At 44.0% G+C, this 14,215-nt stretch overlaps 1 protein-coding gene across 3 annotated transcripts in view; it reads left to right on the forward strand.

Annotated features, from left to right (window-relative positions):
* LOC110488277 (atrial natriuretic peptide receptor 1) overlaps window positions 1-14,215 on the forward strand; it is a 115,024-nt gene that overhangs the window by 80,937 nt on the left and 19,872 nt on the right. For all 3 annotated transcript variants that reach the window (XM_021560440.2, XM_021560441.2, XM_036970964.1), the window contains 2 exons: window positions 1,633-1,727; window positions 1,912-2,047. In XM_021560440.2, coding sequence (XP_021416115.1) covers window positions 1,633-1,727; window positions 1,912-2,047 — 231 coding nt within the window. The remainder of the gene's footprint in view (window positions 1-1,632; window positions 1,728-1,911; window positions 2,048-14,215) is intronic.

Below are 14,215 nucleotides of genomic sequence, written 5' to 3' on the forward strand. Positions count from 1 at the left end.
ACTCAATCATAGAAGTAGTACATATAACATAATAAAGTGATTGTCACGACTTCCGCCGAAGTCGGTTCCTCTCCTTGTTCGGGTGGCGTTCTGCGGTCGACGTCACCGGGCTTCTAGCCATCGCCGATCCACCTTTCATTTTCCATTTGTTTTGTCTTATTTTCCCACACCTGGTTTACATTCCCTCATTACTTGTCGTGTATTGAACTCTCTGTTCCCCCCCATGTCTTTGTGTGAGATTGTTTGTTGTAAGTGCATGTGCACTTCTGACTGGTTTTGCGGCGGGTTATTTTACCCGTATTTTGTTCTTGTGGGTACAGCTTGTTTTTGCATTATTAAAGTGCTCCAGTTGTTACCCATTTCTGCTTTCCTTCGCCTGACTTCCTGCAGTCAGTTACGCACCACTTACAGGGATCTTATTTCTATGGGCTCAAATCAAATCTGTTCAACTCTGGCTCAAGAAGATAGAGGAATTTGAGAGTGCCGAAGGAGAGAGATTTTTTTTCCCAAACTTTATTACTACACTCTTCCAGCACAGTGGTGTGAAGAAGTGGGAGGTTTGGGTTAGGAGGCTTTTCACTGTGAGGTTGCAGGTTCAGGTTCCAGATACTGTGTGTCTCTGTCATTGATCAAATAAGCCTAAGAGGTGAAGTATGGGAAATGCCTAGGTGCCTGTGAAGTTCTAAAAACCTCTAAACTAAAAGTCAGCTCACGCCACTTTATTTGGCAGAATTATTGCTGCAGTGCATGTGCAACACAGTGCTATAACATCTTCTAGTACAAGTTTCTTTTTTTTTTTTTTGTAACAAGCTAACTTTTTAGGTCTTACAACTGTAGGGCCAAGAGCCAAACTAAGAGATGGCATGAGTTTGAATCAACTCATATGTTTTCCTTGGTTTCCCCTAAACCCTATTGATATTTTAAACCATGTCCGTCTCAAGTGTGCACGGTGTAGGTGAAGTTTTTTTTATAAGCGAGCTTGATAAATGTGCCGTATGGATTATTTAACCAAAGACTTGATTCAAGAGAGGGGCTTTACATCACGCGCCTATTTCCCATTACCCCCTCCACAACATTAAAGACGGCGTACGGAAGTTGTTAATTTACCTCAAATTTTGACTTGAGGTGTAGGATCTTCATTTTAAATCTGAAACTTGTTGTGTATTTCAGGTTTAAAAAAGGTTTCTGAAGTTTGATATTCCCTTACGAAAAATGTATCAATCCCTACAAAAATGTCAATTTCTAATCCAGATAATAATTCACATTTCCTGTTGCTGCGGGATCATTTTCCTGCTGTAGCAAACTGGCTCAAATGAAGATCCTACATCTGTACTTGTGACTTGGCAAGGCTAACTTTCTGCATCCTGTTGGTTTGTTTTACTGCGGGGGACAGGATATAACAACACACAGGGACTGGCAACAGGTGGTGCTACACAATATGGACCCAGCTGGCTAGTTTGTTCATTTATTTTGTGAAGGGCAACCAAATCAACTAATGGGATTGAACAAAGGGCCCATCTCTCAATCTTGAAAGCAATGAGGAAAAAGCACAGCTTGCGCCCAGATTGTGCACCTGAATCCTTTGTGTTAATCCCTCTGTTCTCTCTCTCTCTCTCTCCTCTTCTGTGGCAGGTGTTACTGGCTTGGTTCAAATTGATGGAGAAGGCGATCGGGAGATTGACTTTGCCTTGTGGGACATGACCGATCTTGACTCTGGGGTCTTTCAGGTAGGCACTGACTGCTCCTCTAGCAAAATGGTGGTTAGGCACAAACACACACATAAATACACACTCACACTCTGTAGCTGTGTTCTTCGTCCTCTTCCAGTGTAGCAGCTACAAAACCTGCAATGACATGCACTTTCATTCAACACCCAAAGTTAGGCTAACCATCTATCCTGTGTATCTCCAGATCGTATCCGTCTACAACAGCACCCTGAAGGACTTGGTTCCAGTGCCGGGCATGAAGGTCCAGTGGCCGGGGGGCGCCCCGCCCCAAGACATCCCCGACTGTGGCTTCAAGAATGACAAGCCCGCTTGCTTAGCACGTATGCACTGAGGAACCCCTGGGGCCTCATTTATCAATATAAAAATACAGTGGGGAGAACAAGTATTTGATACACTGCCGATTTTGCAGGTTTTCCTACTTACAAAGCATTTAGAGGTCTGTCATTTTTATCAAAGGTACACTTCAACTGTGAGAGACGGAATCTAAAACAAAAATCCAGAAAATCACATTGTATGATTTTTAAGTAAGTAATTAGCATTTTATTGCATGACATAAGTATTTGATACATCAGAAAAGCAGAACTTAATATTTGGTACAGAAACCTTTGTTTGCAATTACAGAGATCATATGTTTCCTGTAGTTCTTGACCAGGTTTGCACACACTGCAGCAGGGGTTTTGACCCACTCTACAGACCTTCTCCAGATCCTTCAGGTTTCGGGGCTGTCGCTGGGCAATATGGACTTTCAGCTCCCTCCAAAGATTTTCTATTGGGTTCAGGTCTGGAGACTGGCTAGGTCACTCCAGGACCTTGAGATGCTTAAGGAGCCACTCCTTAGTTGCCCTGGATGGGGGTTTTGGGTCGTTGTCATGCTGGAAGACCCAGCCATGACCCATCTTCAATGGTCTTACTGAGGGAAGGAGGTTGTTGGCCAAGATCTCGCGATACATGGCCCCATCCATCCTCCCCTCAATATGGTGCAGTCGTCCTGTCTCCTTTGCAGAAAAGCATCCCCAAAGAATGATGTTTCCACCTCCATGCTTCACGATTGGGATGGTGTTCTTGGGGTTGTACTCATCCTTCTTCTTCTTCCAAACACGGCGAGTGGAGTTTAGACCAAAAAGCTCTATTTTTGTCTCATCAGACCACATGACCTTCTCCCATTCCTCCTCTGGATCATCCAGATGGTCATTGGCAAACTTCAGACGGGTCTGGACATGCGCTGGCTTGAGCAGGGGGACCTTGCGTGCACTGCAGGATTTTAATCCATGACAGCGTAGTGTGTTACTAATGGTTTTCTTTGAGACTGTGGTCCCAGCTCTCTTCAGGTCATTGACCAGGTCCTGCTGTGTAGTTCTGGGCTGATCCCTCATCTTCCTCATGATCATTGATGCCCCACGGCGTGAGATCTTGCATGGAGCCCCGGATCGAGGGTGATTGACCATCATCTTGAACTTCTTCCATTTTCTAATAATTGTGCCATCAGTTGTTGCCTTCTCACCAAGCTGCTTGCCTATTGTCCTGTAGCCCATCCCAGCCTTGTGCAGGTCTACAATTTTATCCCTGATGTCCTTACACAGCTCTCTGGTCTTGGCCATTGTGGAGAGGTTGGAGTCTGTTTGATTGAGTGTGGGGACAGGTGTCTTTTATACAGGTAACGAGTTCAAACAGGTGCAGTTAATACAGGTAATGAGTGGAGAACAGGAGGGCTTCTTAAAGAAAAACTAACACGTCTGTGAGAGCCGTAATTCTTACTGGTTGGTAGGTGATCAAATACTTATGTCATGCAATAAAATGCTAATTAATTACTTGAAAATCATACAATGTGATTTTCTGGATTTTTGTTTTAGATTCCGTCTCTCACAGTTGAAGTGTACCTATGATAAAAATTACAGACCTCTACATGCTATGTAAGTAGGAAACACTGCCGATTTTGCAGGTTATCAAATACCTATTCTCCCCACTGTATGTATATTTGCATATGAATTAACAAAACCCCTGTAGATTTTATAAACACTGAGAGAAACATTAAAATGTTGTGCTGCTCACGATTATGGCTGTTGCGGTGGCCATGTTAACACCACACCGGCAGTCATGATAATAGGAGACACATTTCCTGTGACCGTTGATCACGGTAATCTCAATCCAAAACTATGCAAATTAATGGCGCTGGTGGGTAGCCTACCAAACTTGCTAATGGCCCTTGCTAATTACCTGGTACTCAGCGCTCAGCATGCTTTTTGCAGTTTGGAAGAGTTTGTGCAAATATTATGATGACATTTTGACATTTTTGTTAATTTTGGACTCCGCTAAGGATTTTTACGTCAAAATTATTGACAGATTTCTTCAGTTATCTTAGACTAATTCTGCCTATTTTGAGGAAGTGTATGCTGGCTATGGCATCTTAAAATGGTCAAACAGTACTACAGCCGATTTAGTTTCTCATTCAGTTCGACTAGCCAACTTTGGTTAGCCACCAGCCGAACTGAAGCGTTCTGACTCCTTTAGAGTGCTTTTATGAAATGGACACGGTAAAGCCTGACCCGGACCCATTATGCAGACATTTTTTAAACTTGTTCCGAAAGGACCAAAAGGACAAACTGTCCAATACAAGTGAAGGAAGCAGCAGAAATTGTTTTGCCAATTGCCAAATGTTTTTCTACTTTATTCAACCGGAGCCATGGAGAAAGGGGGAGAGAGAGAGAGGCAAAGAGCGAGCAGCTGTAGGCTATTAGGAGGAGTGGAGGCTGTTTGGTGTGTGTGTGTGTGTGTAACACATGGAAAGCTCAGAGCACCATAAGGCACAGAGGGAGAGACCACAACCACTTATCTCATGCTAGACTAACTTCTTGCTAGTTATTTATCATCCCATCTGGTTATATAGTAGCTGTCTTCAAATCAAATGTATTTATATAGCCCTTCTTACATCAGCTGATATATCAAAGTGCTGTACAGAAACTCAGCCTAAAACCCCAAACAGCAAGCTATGCAGGTGTAGAAGCACGGTGCTCGGAAAAACTCCCTAGAAAGGCCAAAACCTAGAGAGGAACCAGGCTATGAGGGGTGGCCATTCCTCTTCTGGCTGTGCCAGGTGGAGATTATAACAGAACATGGTCAAGATGTTCAAATGTTCATAAATTACCAGCATGGTCAAATAATAATAATCACAGTAGTTGTCGAGGGTGCAACAAGTCAGCACGTCAGGAGTAAATGTCAGTTGGCTTTTCATAGCTGATCATTGAGAGTATCTCTACCGCTCCTGCTGTCTCGAGAGAGAGTTGAAAACAGCAGGTCTGGGACAGGTAGCACGTCCGGTGAACAGGTCAGGGTTCCATAGCCGCAGGCAGAACAGTTGAAACTGGAGTAGCACGGCCAGGTGGACTGGGGACAGCAAGGAGTCATCGTGCCAGGTAGTCCTGAGGCATGGTCATAGGGCTCAGGTCCTCCAAGAGAGAGAAAGAAAGAGAGACAGAGAGAGAGAATTAGAGGGAGCATACTTAAATTCACACAGGACATTCGATAAGACAGGAGAAATACTCCAGATATAACAGACTGACCCTAGCCCCCTGAAACATAAACTACTGCAGCATAAATACTGGAGGCTGAGACAGGAGGTGTCAGGAGACACTGGGGCCCCATCTGATGATACCCCCGGACAGGGCCAAACAGGCAGGATATTACCACAGCCCCCACACCACTAGAGGGATATCTTCAACCACCAACTTACCATCCTGAGACCGAGTATAGCCCACAAAGATCTCCGCCATGGCACAACCCAAGGGGGGGCGCCAACCCAGACAGGAAGACCGCGTCAGTGACTCAACCCACTCAAGTGACGCGCCCCTCCTAGGGATGGCATGGAAGAGCACCAGTAAGCCAGTGACTCAGCCCCTGTAATAGGGTTAGAGGCAGAGAATCCCAGTGGAAAGAGGGGAACCGACCAGGCAGAGACAGCAAGGGCGGTTCGTTGCTCCAGAGCCTTTCCGTTCACCTTCACACTCCTGGGCCAGACTACACTCAATCATATGACCTACTGAAGAGATGAGTCTTCAATAAAGACTTAAAGGTTGAGACCGAGTCTGCGTCTCTCACGTGGGTAGGCAGACCATTCCATAGAAATTGAGCTCTATAGGAGAAAGCCCTGCCTCCAGCTGTTTGCTTAGAAATTCTATGGACAATTAGGAGGCCTGCATCTTGTGACCGTGTACGTGTAGGTATGTACGGCAGGACCAAATCGGAAAGATAGGTAGGAGCAAGCCCATGTAATGCTTTGTAGGTTAGCGGTGAAACCTTGAAATCAGCCCTTGCCTTAACAGGAAGCCAGTGTAGGGAGGCTAGCACTGGAGTAATATTATTCAAAAAATAAATAATTTGTTCTACTCAGGATTCTAGCAGCCGTATTTAGCACTAACTGAAGTTTATTTAGTGCTTTATCCGGGTAGCCGGAAAGTAGAGCATTGCAGTCGTCTAACCTAGAACAGGTAATAAAAGCATGGATTCATTTTACTGCATAATTTTTGGACAGAAAGTTCTGGATTTTTGCAATGTTACGTAGATGGAAAAAAGCTGTCTTTGAAACAGTCTTGATATGTCAAAATAGAGATTGGGGTCCAGAGTAACGCCGAGGTCCTTCACAGTTTTATTTGAGACGACTGTACAACCATCAAGATTAATTGTCAGATTCAACAGAAGATCTCTTTGTTTCTTGGGACCGAGAACAAGCATCTCTGTTTTGTCCAGTTTAAATGCAGAAAGTTTGCAGCCATCCACTTCCTTATGTCTGAAACACAGGCTTCTAGCGAGGGCAATTTTGGGGCTTCACCATGTTTCACTGAAATGTACAGCTGTGTGTCATCCGCATAGCAGTGAAAGTTAACATTATGTTTTCGACTGCATCAAACCGAAATAAGCTAGCTAACTAGGCTAATTGAGCCTAGCCATAACATTACTGAGCTTTTCACTGTCCTACAGTTAGCCTACACATTTTAGTATTTTTTATTTCACCTTTATTTAACCAGGTAGGAGGGTTGAGAACGAGTTCTCATTTACAACTGCAACCTGGCCAAGATAAAGCAGTGCAAAGCAGTGCGACAAAAAAACAGAGTTACACATGGGATACATAAATGTACAGTCAATAACGCAATAGAAAAATCTGTATACAGTGTGTGCAAATGAAGTAAGGAGGTAAGGCAATAAATAGGCCAAAAGTGGTGATGTAATTACAATTTAGCCATTTACACTGGAGTGATATATGTGCAGATGAGGATGTGCAAGTAGAAATACTGATGTGCAAAAGAGCAGAAAAACAAATATGGGGATGAGGTAGGTAGTTGGTTGGATGGGCTCTTTACAGATGGGCTGTGTACAGCTGCAGCAATCGGTAAGCTGATCTGAAAGCTGACACTTAAAGTTAGTTGGAGAGATATGTCTCCAACTTCAGTGATTTTTGCAATTTGTTCCAGTCATTGGCAGCAGAGAACTGGAAGGAAAGGCTGCCAAAAGAGGTGTTGGATGACCAGTGAAATATACCTTCTGGAGCGTGTGCTACTGGTGGGTGTTGCTATGGTGACCAGTGAGCTGAGATAAGGTGGAGCTTTACCAAGCAAAGACTTATAGATGACCTGGAGCCAGTGGGTTTAGCAACAAATATGTAGTGAGGTCCGGCCAACGAGTGCATACAGGTCGCAGTGGTGGGTAGTATATGGGGCTTTGGTGACAAAACGGATGGCACTGTGAAAGACTGCATCCAATTTGCTGAGTAGAGTGTTGGAGACTATTTTGTAAATGACATCGCCGAAGTCAAGGATCGGTAGGATAGTCGGTTTTACGAGGGTATGTTTGGCAGCATAAGTGAAGGAGGCTTTGTTGCGAAATAGAAAGCAGATTCTAGATTTAACTTTGATTGGAGATGCTTAATGTGAGTCTAGAAGGAGAGTTTACAGTCTAGCCAGACACCTAGGTATTTATAGTTGTCCACATATTCTAAGTCAGAGCCGTCCAGAGTAGTGATGTTGGACAGGCGGGCAGGTGCAGGTAGCGATCGGTTGAAGAGCATGCATTTAGTTTTACTTGTATTTAAGAGCAATTGGAGGCCACGGAAGGAGAGTTGTATGGCATTGAAGCTTGCCTGGAGGGTTGTTAACACAGTGTCCAAAGAAGGGCCAGAAGTATACAGAATGGTGTCGTCTGCGTAGAGGTGGATCAGAGACTCACCAGCAGCAAGAGCAACCTCATTGATGTATACAGAGAAGAGAGTCGGTCCAAGAATTGAACCCTGTGGCACCCCCATAGAGACTGCCAGAGGTCCGGACAGCAGACCCTCCGATTTTACACACTGAACTCTAACAGAGAAGTAGTTGGTGAACCAGGCGAGGCAATCATTTGAGAAACCAAGGCTGTCGAGTCTGCCGATGAGGATGTGGTGATTGACAGAGTCGAAAGCCTTGGCCAGATCAATGAATACGGCTGCACAGTAATGTTTCTTATCGATGGCGGTTAAGATATCGTTTAGGACCTTGAGCGTGGCTGAGGTGCACCCATGACCAGCTCTGAAACCAGATTGCATTGCAGAGAAGGTATGTTGAGATTCGAAATGGTCGGTAATCCGTTTGTTGACTTGGCTTTCGAAGACCTTAGAAAGGCATGGTAGGATAGATATAGGTCTGTAGCAGTTTGGGTCAAGAGTGTCCCCCCACTTTGAAGAGGGGAATGACCGCAGTTGCTTTCCAATCTTTGGGAATCTCAGAAAGAGAGGTTGAACAGGCTAGTAATAGGGGTGGCAACAATTTCAGCAGATACTTTTAGAAAGAAAGGGTCCAGATTGTCTAGCCCAGCTGATTTGTAGGGGTCCAGATTTTGCAGCTATTTCAGAACATCAGCTGAACCGATTTGGGAGAAGGAGAAATGGGGAAGGCTTGGGCGAGTTGCTGTGGGGGATGCAGTGCTGTTGACCGGGGTAGGAGTAGCCAGGTGGAAAGCATGGCCAGCCGTAGAAAAATGCTTATTGAAATTCTCAATTATGGTGGATTTATCAGTGGTGACAGTGTTTCCTATCTTCAGTGCAGTGGGCAGCTGGGAGGAGGTGTTCTTATTGTAAGCCAGGATTCAGACACAGCTAGAACATCCGGGTTGGCAAACTTAGGGAGGAGGCTTCTGATGTTAACACGCATGAAACCAAGGCTATTACGGTTACAGAAGTCGGCAAAAGAGAGCGCCTGGGGAATAGGAGTGGAGCTAGGCACTGCAGGGCCTGGATTCACCTCTACATCGCCAGAGGAACAGAGGGGGAGTAAAATAAGGGTACGGCTAAAAGCAATAAGAATTGGTCGTCTAGAACGTCTGGAACAGAGAGTAAAAGGAGGTTTCTGGGGGCGATAAAATAGCATCAAGGTATAATGTACAGACAAAGGTATGGTAGGATGTGAATACAGTGGAGGTAAACCTAGGTATTGAGTGATGAAGAGAGAGATAGTCTCTAGAAACATCATTGAAACCAGGAGATGTCATTGCATGTGTGGGTGGTGGAACTAATAGGTTGGATAAGGTATAGTGAGCAGGACTAGAGGCTCTACAGTGAAATAAGCCAATAAACACTAACCAGAACAGCAATGGACAAGGCATATTGACATTAAGGAGAGGCATGCTTAGTCGAGTGATCAAAAGGGTCCAGTGAGTAGAGAGGTTGGTTGGGGGTCACGGCGATTTAGACAGCTAGCCAGGCCATCGGTAGCAAGCTAGCATAGGATGGAGGTCTGTTATTAGCCACCTCTTGCGTTCCGTCAGTAGATTAGTGGGGTTCCGTGTGGTAGAGGGGATTAATCCAAATCACAAAAAAAACAATAAAAAACAATAGATATAGTTATAGAGGCCCAAGAAGAAAAATAAATAAATAAATAAATAAATTGTCCGATTGTCTATTCAGATAGCAGCCGATAAGACAGCTAACGGTTAGCGGGCCGCATATGGGCGTTCAGGTAACGTCGCGACGGAGGAGCCAGCCGGATAACTCCTTCGGGTAGATAACGTCGGCAGTCCAGTTGTGAAGGCCCGGTGGGGCTCCGCGTAGGCAGTAAAACGGGTCCGGATAGGTGATTGTAGCCCAGGAGTGATTGATGGAACTCTTCAGCTGGCTAGCTCCGGAATAATTGATGTTTGCTCCGGAATCGACGAAAGCCGATAGTCACACGGATAGCAGCTAGCTAGCTGTGAGATCCAGGTATGAATGTCCAGAGTTAGCGGTTGAAATCCAGGGACATGGAGAGAAAAATTGGTCCGGTATGTTCTGTCCCGTGCCGCGCTGCGCCTTACAAAACTGGCGATAGATTTTCGAGCTAAAGGATAGCTGATGACCACAAACCGTGGTTAGCTGAATACTAACGATTAGCCAGTAAAGAAGCTAACTAGCTTCTGGATTAGCTTCTGGCTAGCTTCTGGCTAGCTCCTTGCTAGCTTCTGGCTAATTTCTGGCTAGCTTCTTGGAGGATTACAGATTTGAGGTAAATAATACTTTTTTATAAATATAAATTGGTGAGGCGGGTTGCAGGAGAGTGTTTTGAAGATGAGTTTATGGAAAATTAAAAAATATATATAAAAAGGTATGTGAAAAAAGTTTATATATATATATATATATATATATATATATATATATATATATATATATATATATATATATATATACGGGACACGACAAGACGAGGACAAAAGACGTCTGAACTGCTATGCCATCTTGGAATAAAAAAATAAAAAAAGTATTTCAAGGCCTACCTTCAAACCCAGTGCCTCTTTGCTTGACATCATGGGAAAATCAAAAGAAATCAGCCAAGACCCTAGAAAACAATTGTAGACCTCTACAAGTCTGGTTCATCCTTGGGAGCAATTTCCAAACGCCTGAAGGTACCACGTTCATCTGTACAAACAGTAGTATGCAAGTATAAACACCATGGGACCACGCAGCCATCATATCGCTTAGGAAGGAGACGTGTTCTGTCTCCTAGAGATGAACGTACTTTGGTGCAAAAAGTGGAAATCAATTCTAGAACAACAGCAAAGGACCTTGTGAAGATGCTGGAGGAAACAGGTACAAAAGTATCTATATCCACAGTTAAACCAGTATTATATCAACATAACCTGAAAGGCCACTCAGCAAGGAAGAAGCCACTGGTCCAAAACCGCCATAAATAGCCAGACAACTGTCTGCAACTGCACATGGGGACAAAGATACTTTTTGGAGAAATGTCCTTTGGTCCGATGAAACAAAAATGGAACTGTTTGGCCATAATGAACATTGTTATGATTGGAGGAAGAAGGGGGAGGCTTGCAAGCCGAAGAACACCATCCCACCTTGAAGTACGGGGTTGGCAACATCATGTTGTGGGGGTGCTTTGCTGCTGGAGGGACTGGTGCACTTCACAAAATATATGGCATCATGAGGCGTGAAAATTATGTGGATATATTGAAGCAACATCTCAAGACATCAGTCAGGGACTTAACCTCTCTGGGATCGTTAGGGACGCTAGCGTCCCACCTCGCCAACAGCCAGTGAAATTGCAGGGTGCCAAATTCAAAAGAATAGAAATCTCTTAATTAAAATTCCTCAGCCATACAAGAATTTTACACCATTTTAAAGATACACTTCTCGTTAATCCAACCACAGTGTCCGATTTCAAAAAGGCTTTTCGGCGGAAGCAGAACGTATCATTATGTTAGGTCAGCAACTAGTCACAGAAAGCATTCAGCCATTTTCCAACCAAAGAGAGGTGTCACAAAAAGCAGAAATATAGATACAATTAATCACTAACCTTTGACGATCTTCATCAGATGACACTCCCAGGACTCAATGTTACACAATACATGTATGTTTTGTTCGATCAAGTTCATATATATATCCAAAAACCTTAGTTTACATTGGCACCATGTTCAGAAATGTCTCCAAAACATCCGGAGAAATTGCAGAGAGCCACATCAAATAACATAAATACTCATCATAAACTTTGATGAAAGATACATGTTTTACATGGAATTAAAGATAAACTTGTTTTTAATGCAACCGCTGTGTTAGATTTCAAAAAAGCTTTACGGCAAAAGCACAATATTCAATAATCTGAGAACAGCGTTCAGCCACAAAAGCAAGCCATACAGTTACCCGCCAAATTGTGGAGTCAACAAAAGTCATAAATAGCATTATAAATCTTCACTTACCTTTGCTGATCTTCGTCGGAATGCACCCCCAGGACTCCCACTTCCACAAGAAATGTTTGTTTTGTTCGATTACGTCCCTATTTATGTCCAAATACCTCCATTTTGTTCGCGCGTTTACTTCACGATTCCAAAGGCACAATGCGCGATCGAAAAATCAAGACGAAAAGTCAAGAGTTCCATTACAGTTTGTAGAAACATGTCAAACAATGTTTACAAGCAATCTTTATGGTCTTTTTATAGTAAATCTTCAATAATATTCCAACCGGACAATAGTGTATTCATTACAGAGGAAAAATAAGGGATGGCGCGCCCGCGTGACCGCACAGTAAACAACTGATTGGCCTCAGCCTAGTCCACTTGTTGAAACAGCTCTTATTCGACACCCTTCCACAATAGAAGCCTCAAACGACTTTCTAAAGACTGTTGACGTCTGCCATTTAGCCTTGGGAAGTGCAATCTGGCCCCATAGACACAGCATATTGGATAGGCAATGACTTAAATGAAACTACAAACCTCAGATTTCCCACTTCCTGGATGGATTTGTCTCAGGTTTTCGCCTGCCATATGATTTCTGTTATACTCAGACATCATTCAAACAGTTTTAGAAACTTCAGTGTTTTCTATCCAATACTACTAATAATATGCATATATTAGCATCTGGGACGGAGTAGCAGGCAGTTTACTCTGGGCACCTTATTCATCCAAGCTACTCAATACTGCCCCCCTGTCACCAAGAAGTTAACGCTTGGTCGCAAATGGTTCTTCCAAATGGACAATGACCCCAAGCATACTTCCAAAGTTGTGGAAAAATGGCTTAAGGACAACAAAGTCAAGGTATTGGAGTGGCCATCACAAAGCCCTGACCTCAATCCTATAGAAAATGTGTGGGCAGAACTGAAAAGGCGTGAGCGAGCAAGGAGGCCTACAGACCTGACTCAGTTACACCAGTTCTGTCAGGAGGAATGGGACAAAATTCAAGCTTGTGGAAGGCTACCCAAAACATTTGACCCAAGTTAAACAATTTAAAGGCAATGCTCCCAATTACTAATTGAGTGTATGTACACTTCTGACCCACTAGGAATTCTCTCTACTATTATTTGAAATTCTTAAAATAAAGTGGTGATCCTAACTGACCTAAATGTCAGGAATTGTGGAAAAACTGAGTTTAAATGTATTTGGCATATTTGGTGCATGTAAACTTCCGACTTCAACTGTATATAGAATGGTGTCGTCTGCATAGAGGTGGATCAAAGAATCACCCGCAGCAAGAGCGACATCATTGATATATACAGAGAAAAGAGTGGGACCGAGAATGGGGGCCCTGTGGCACCACCATAGAGGACAGCCCGAGGTCCGGACAACAGGCCCTGCGATTTGACACACTGAACTCTATCTGAGAAGTAGTTAGTGAACCAGGCGAGGCAGTCATTAGAGAAACCAGACTCTGATTGACAGAGTCGAAAGCCTTGGCCAGGTCGATAAAGATGGCTGCACAGTACTGTCTTTTATCGATGGCGGTTATGATAACATTCAGGACCTTGAGCGTGACTGAGGTGCAGCCGTGACCAGCTCGGAAAACCATAGAGGAGAAGGTATGGTGGGATTACGGAAGGTACGGTGGGATTCGATCATGGTCGGTGATCTGTTTGTTAACTTGGCTTTCGAAGATTTTAGAAAGGCACGGCAGGACTGATATAGGTCTATAACAGTTTGGGTCTAGAGTGTCTGACTGCGGCCGCTTTCCATTCTTTAGGAACCTCAGACGATACGAAAGAGAGGTTGTACAGACTAGTTTTAGGGTTTGGCGGCGGATGATGGCGGCAGATAATTTTAGGAAGAGAGGGTCCAGATTGTCTATCCCAGATGATTTGTAGGGATCCAGATTTTGCCGCTCTTTCAGAATATCAGCTGTCTGGATTTGGGTGAAGGAGAAGCGGGGGGGCTTGGGCCAATTGCTGCGGGGGGTGCGGAGCTGTTGGCCGGGGTTGGGGTATACAGGTGGATTGCAGCCTACCTGTTGGCTTTTGGTCGTTGTAACTTTTCTTTCTCATTTCTGTAATTTAAATTCCATCTTTCATTGATTAGATATCCCCTGCCTTTATTGCTACAACGCATAGCAGCAATGCAGTTGTCTCTCTCTCCCTGCTGGAAGGGAAAGGATCAGAGCCCATGTATAGAGTTGCATCAAATCAAATACATTTGCATTTGTCATGTGTGTTGAATACAACAGGTGTAGTAGACCTTACGGTGAAATGCTTACTTTACAAGCCCTTAACCAACAATGCAGTTCA

Source organism: Oncorhynchus mykiss, chromosome 32 (genome assembly GCF_013265735.2).
Source record: "Oncorhynchus mykiss isolate Arlee chromosome 32, USDA_OmykA_1.1, whole genome shotgun sequence".
NCBI classification, from domain to species: Eukaryota; Metazoa; Chordata; class Actinopteri; order Salmoniformes; family Salmonidae; genus Oncorhynchus; species Oncorhynchus mykiss.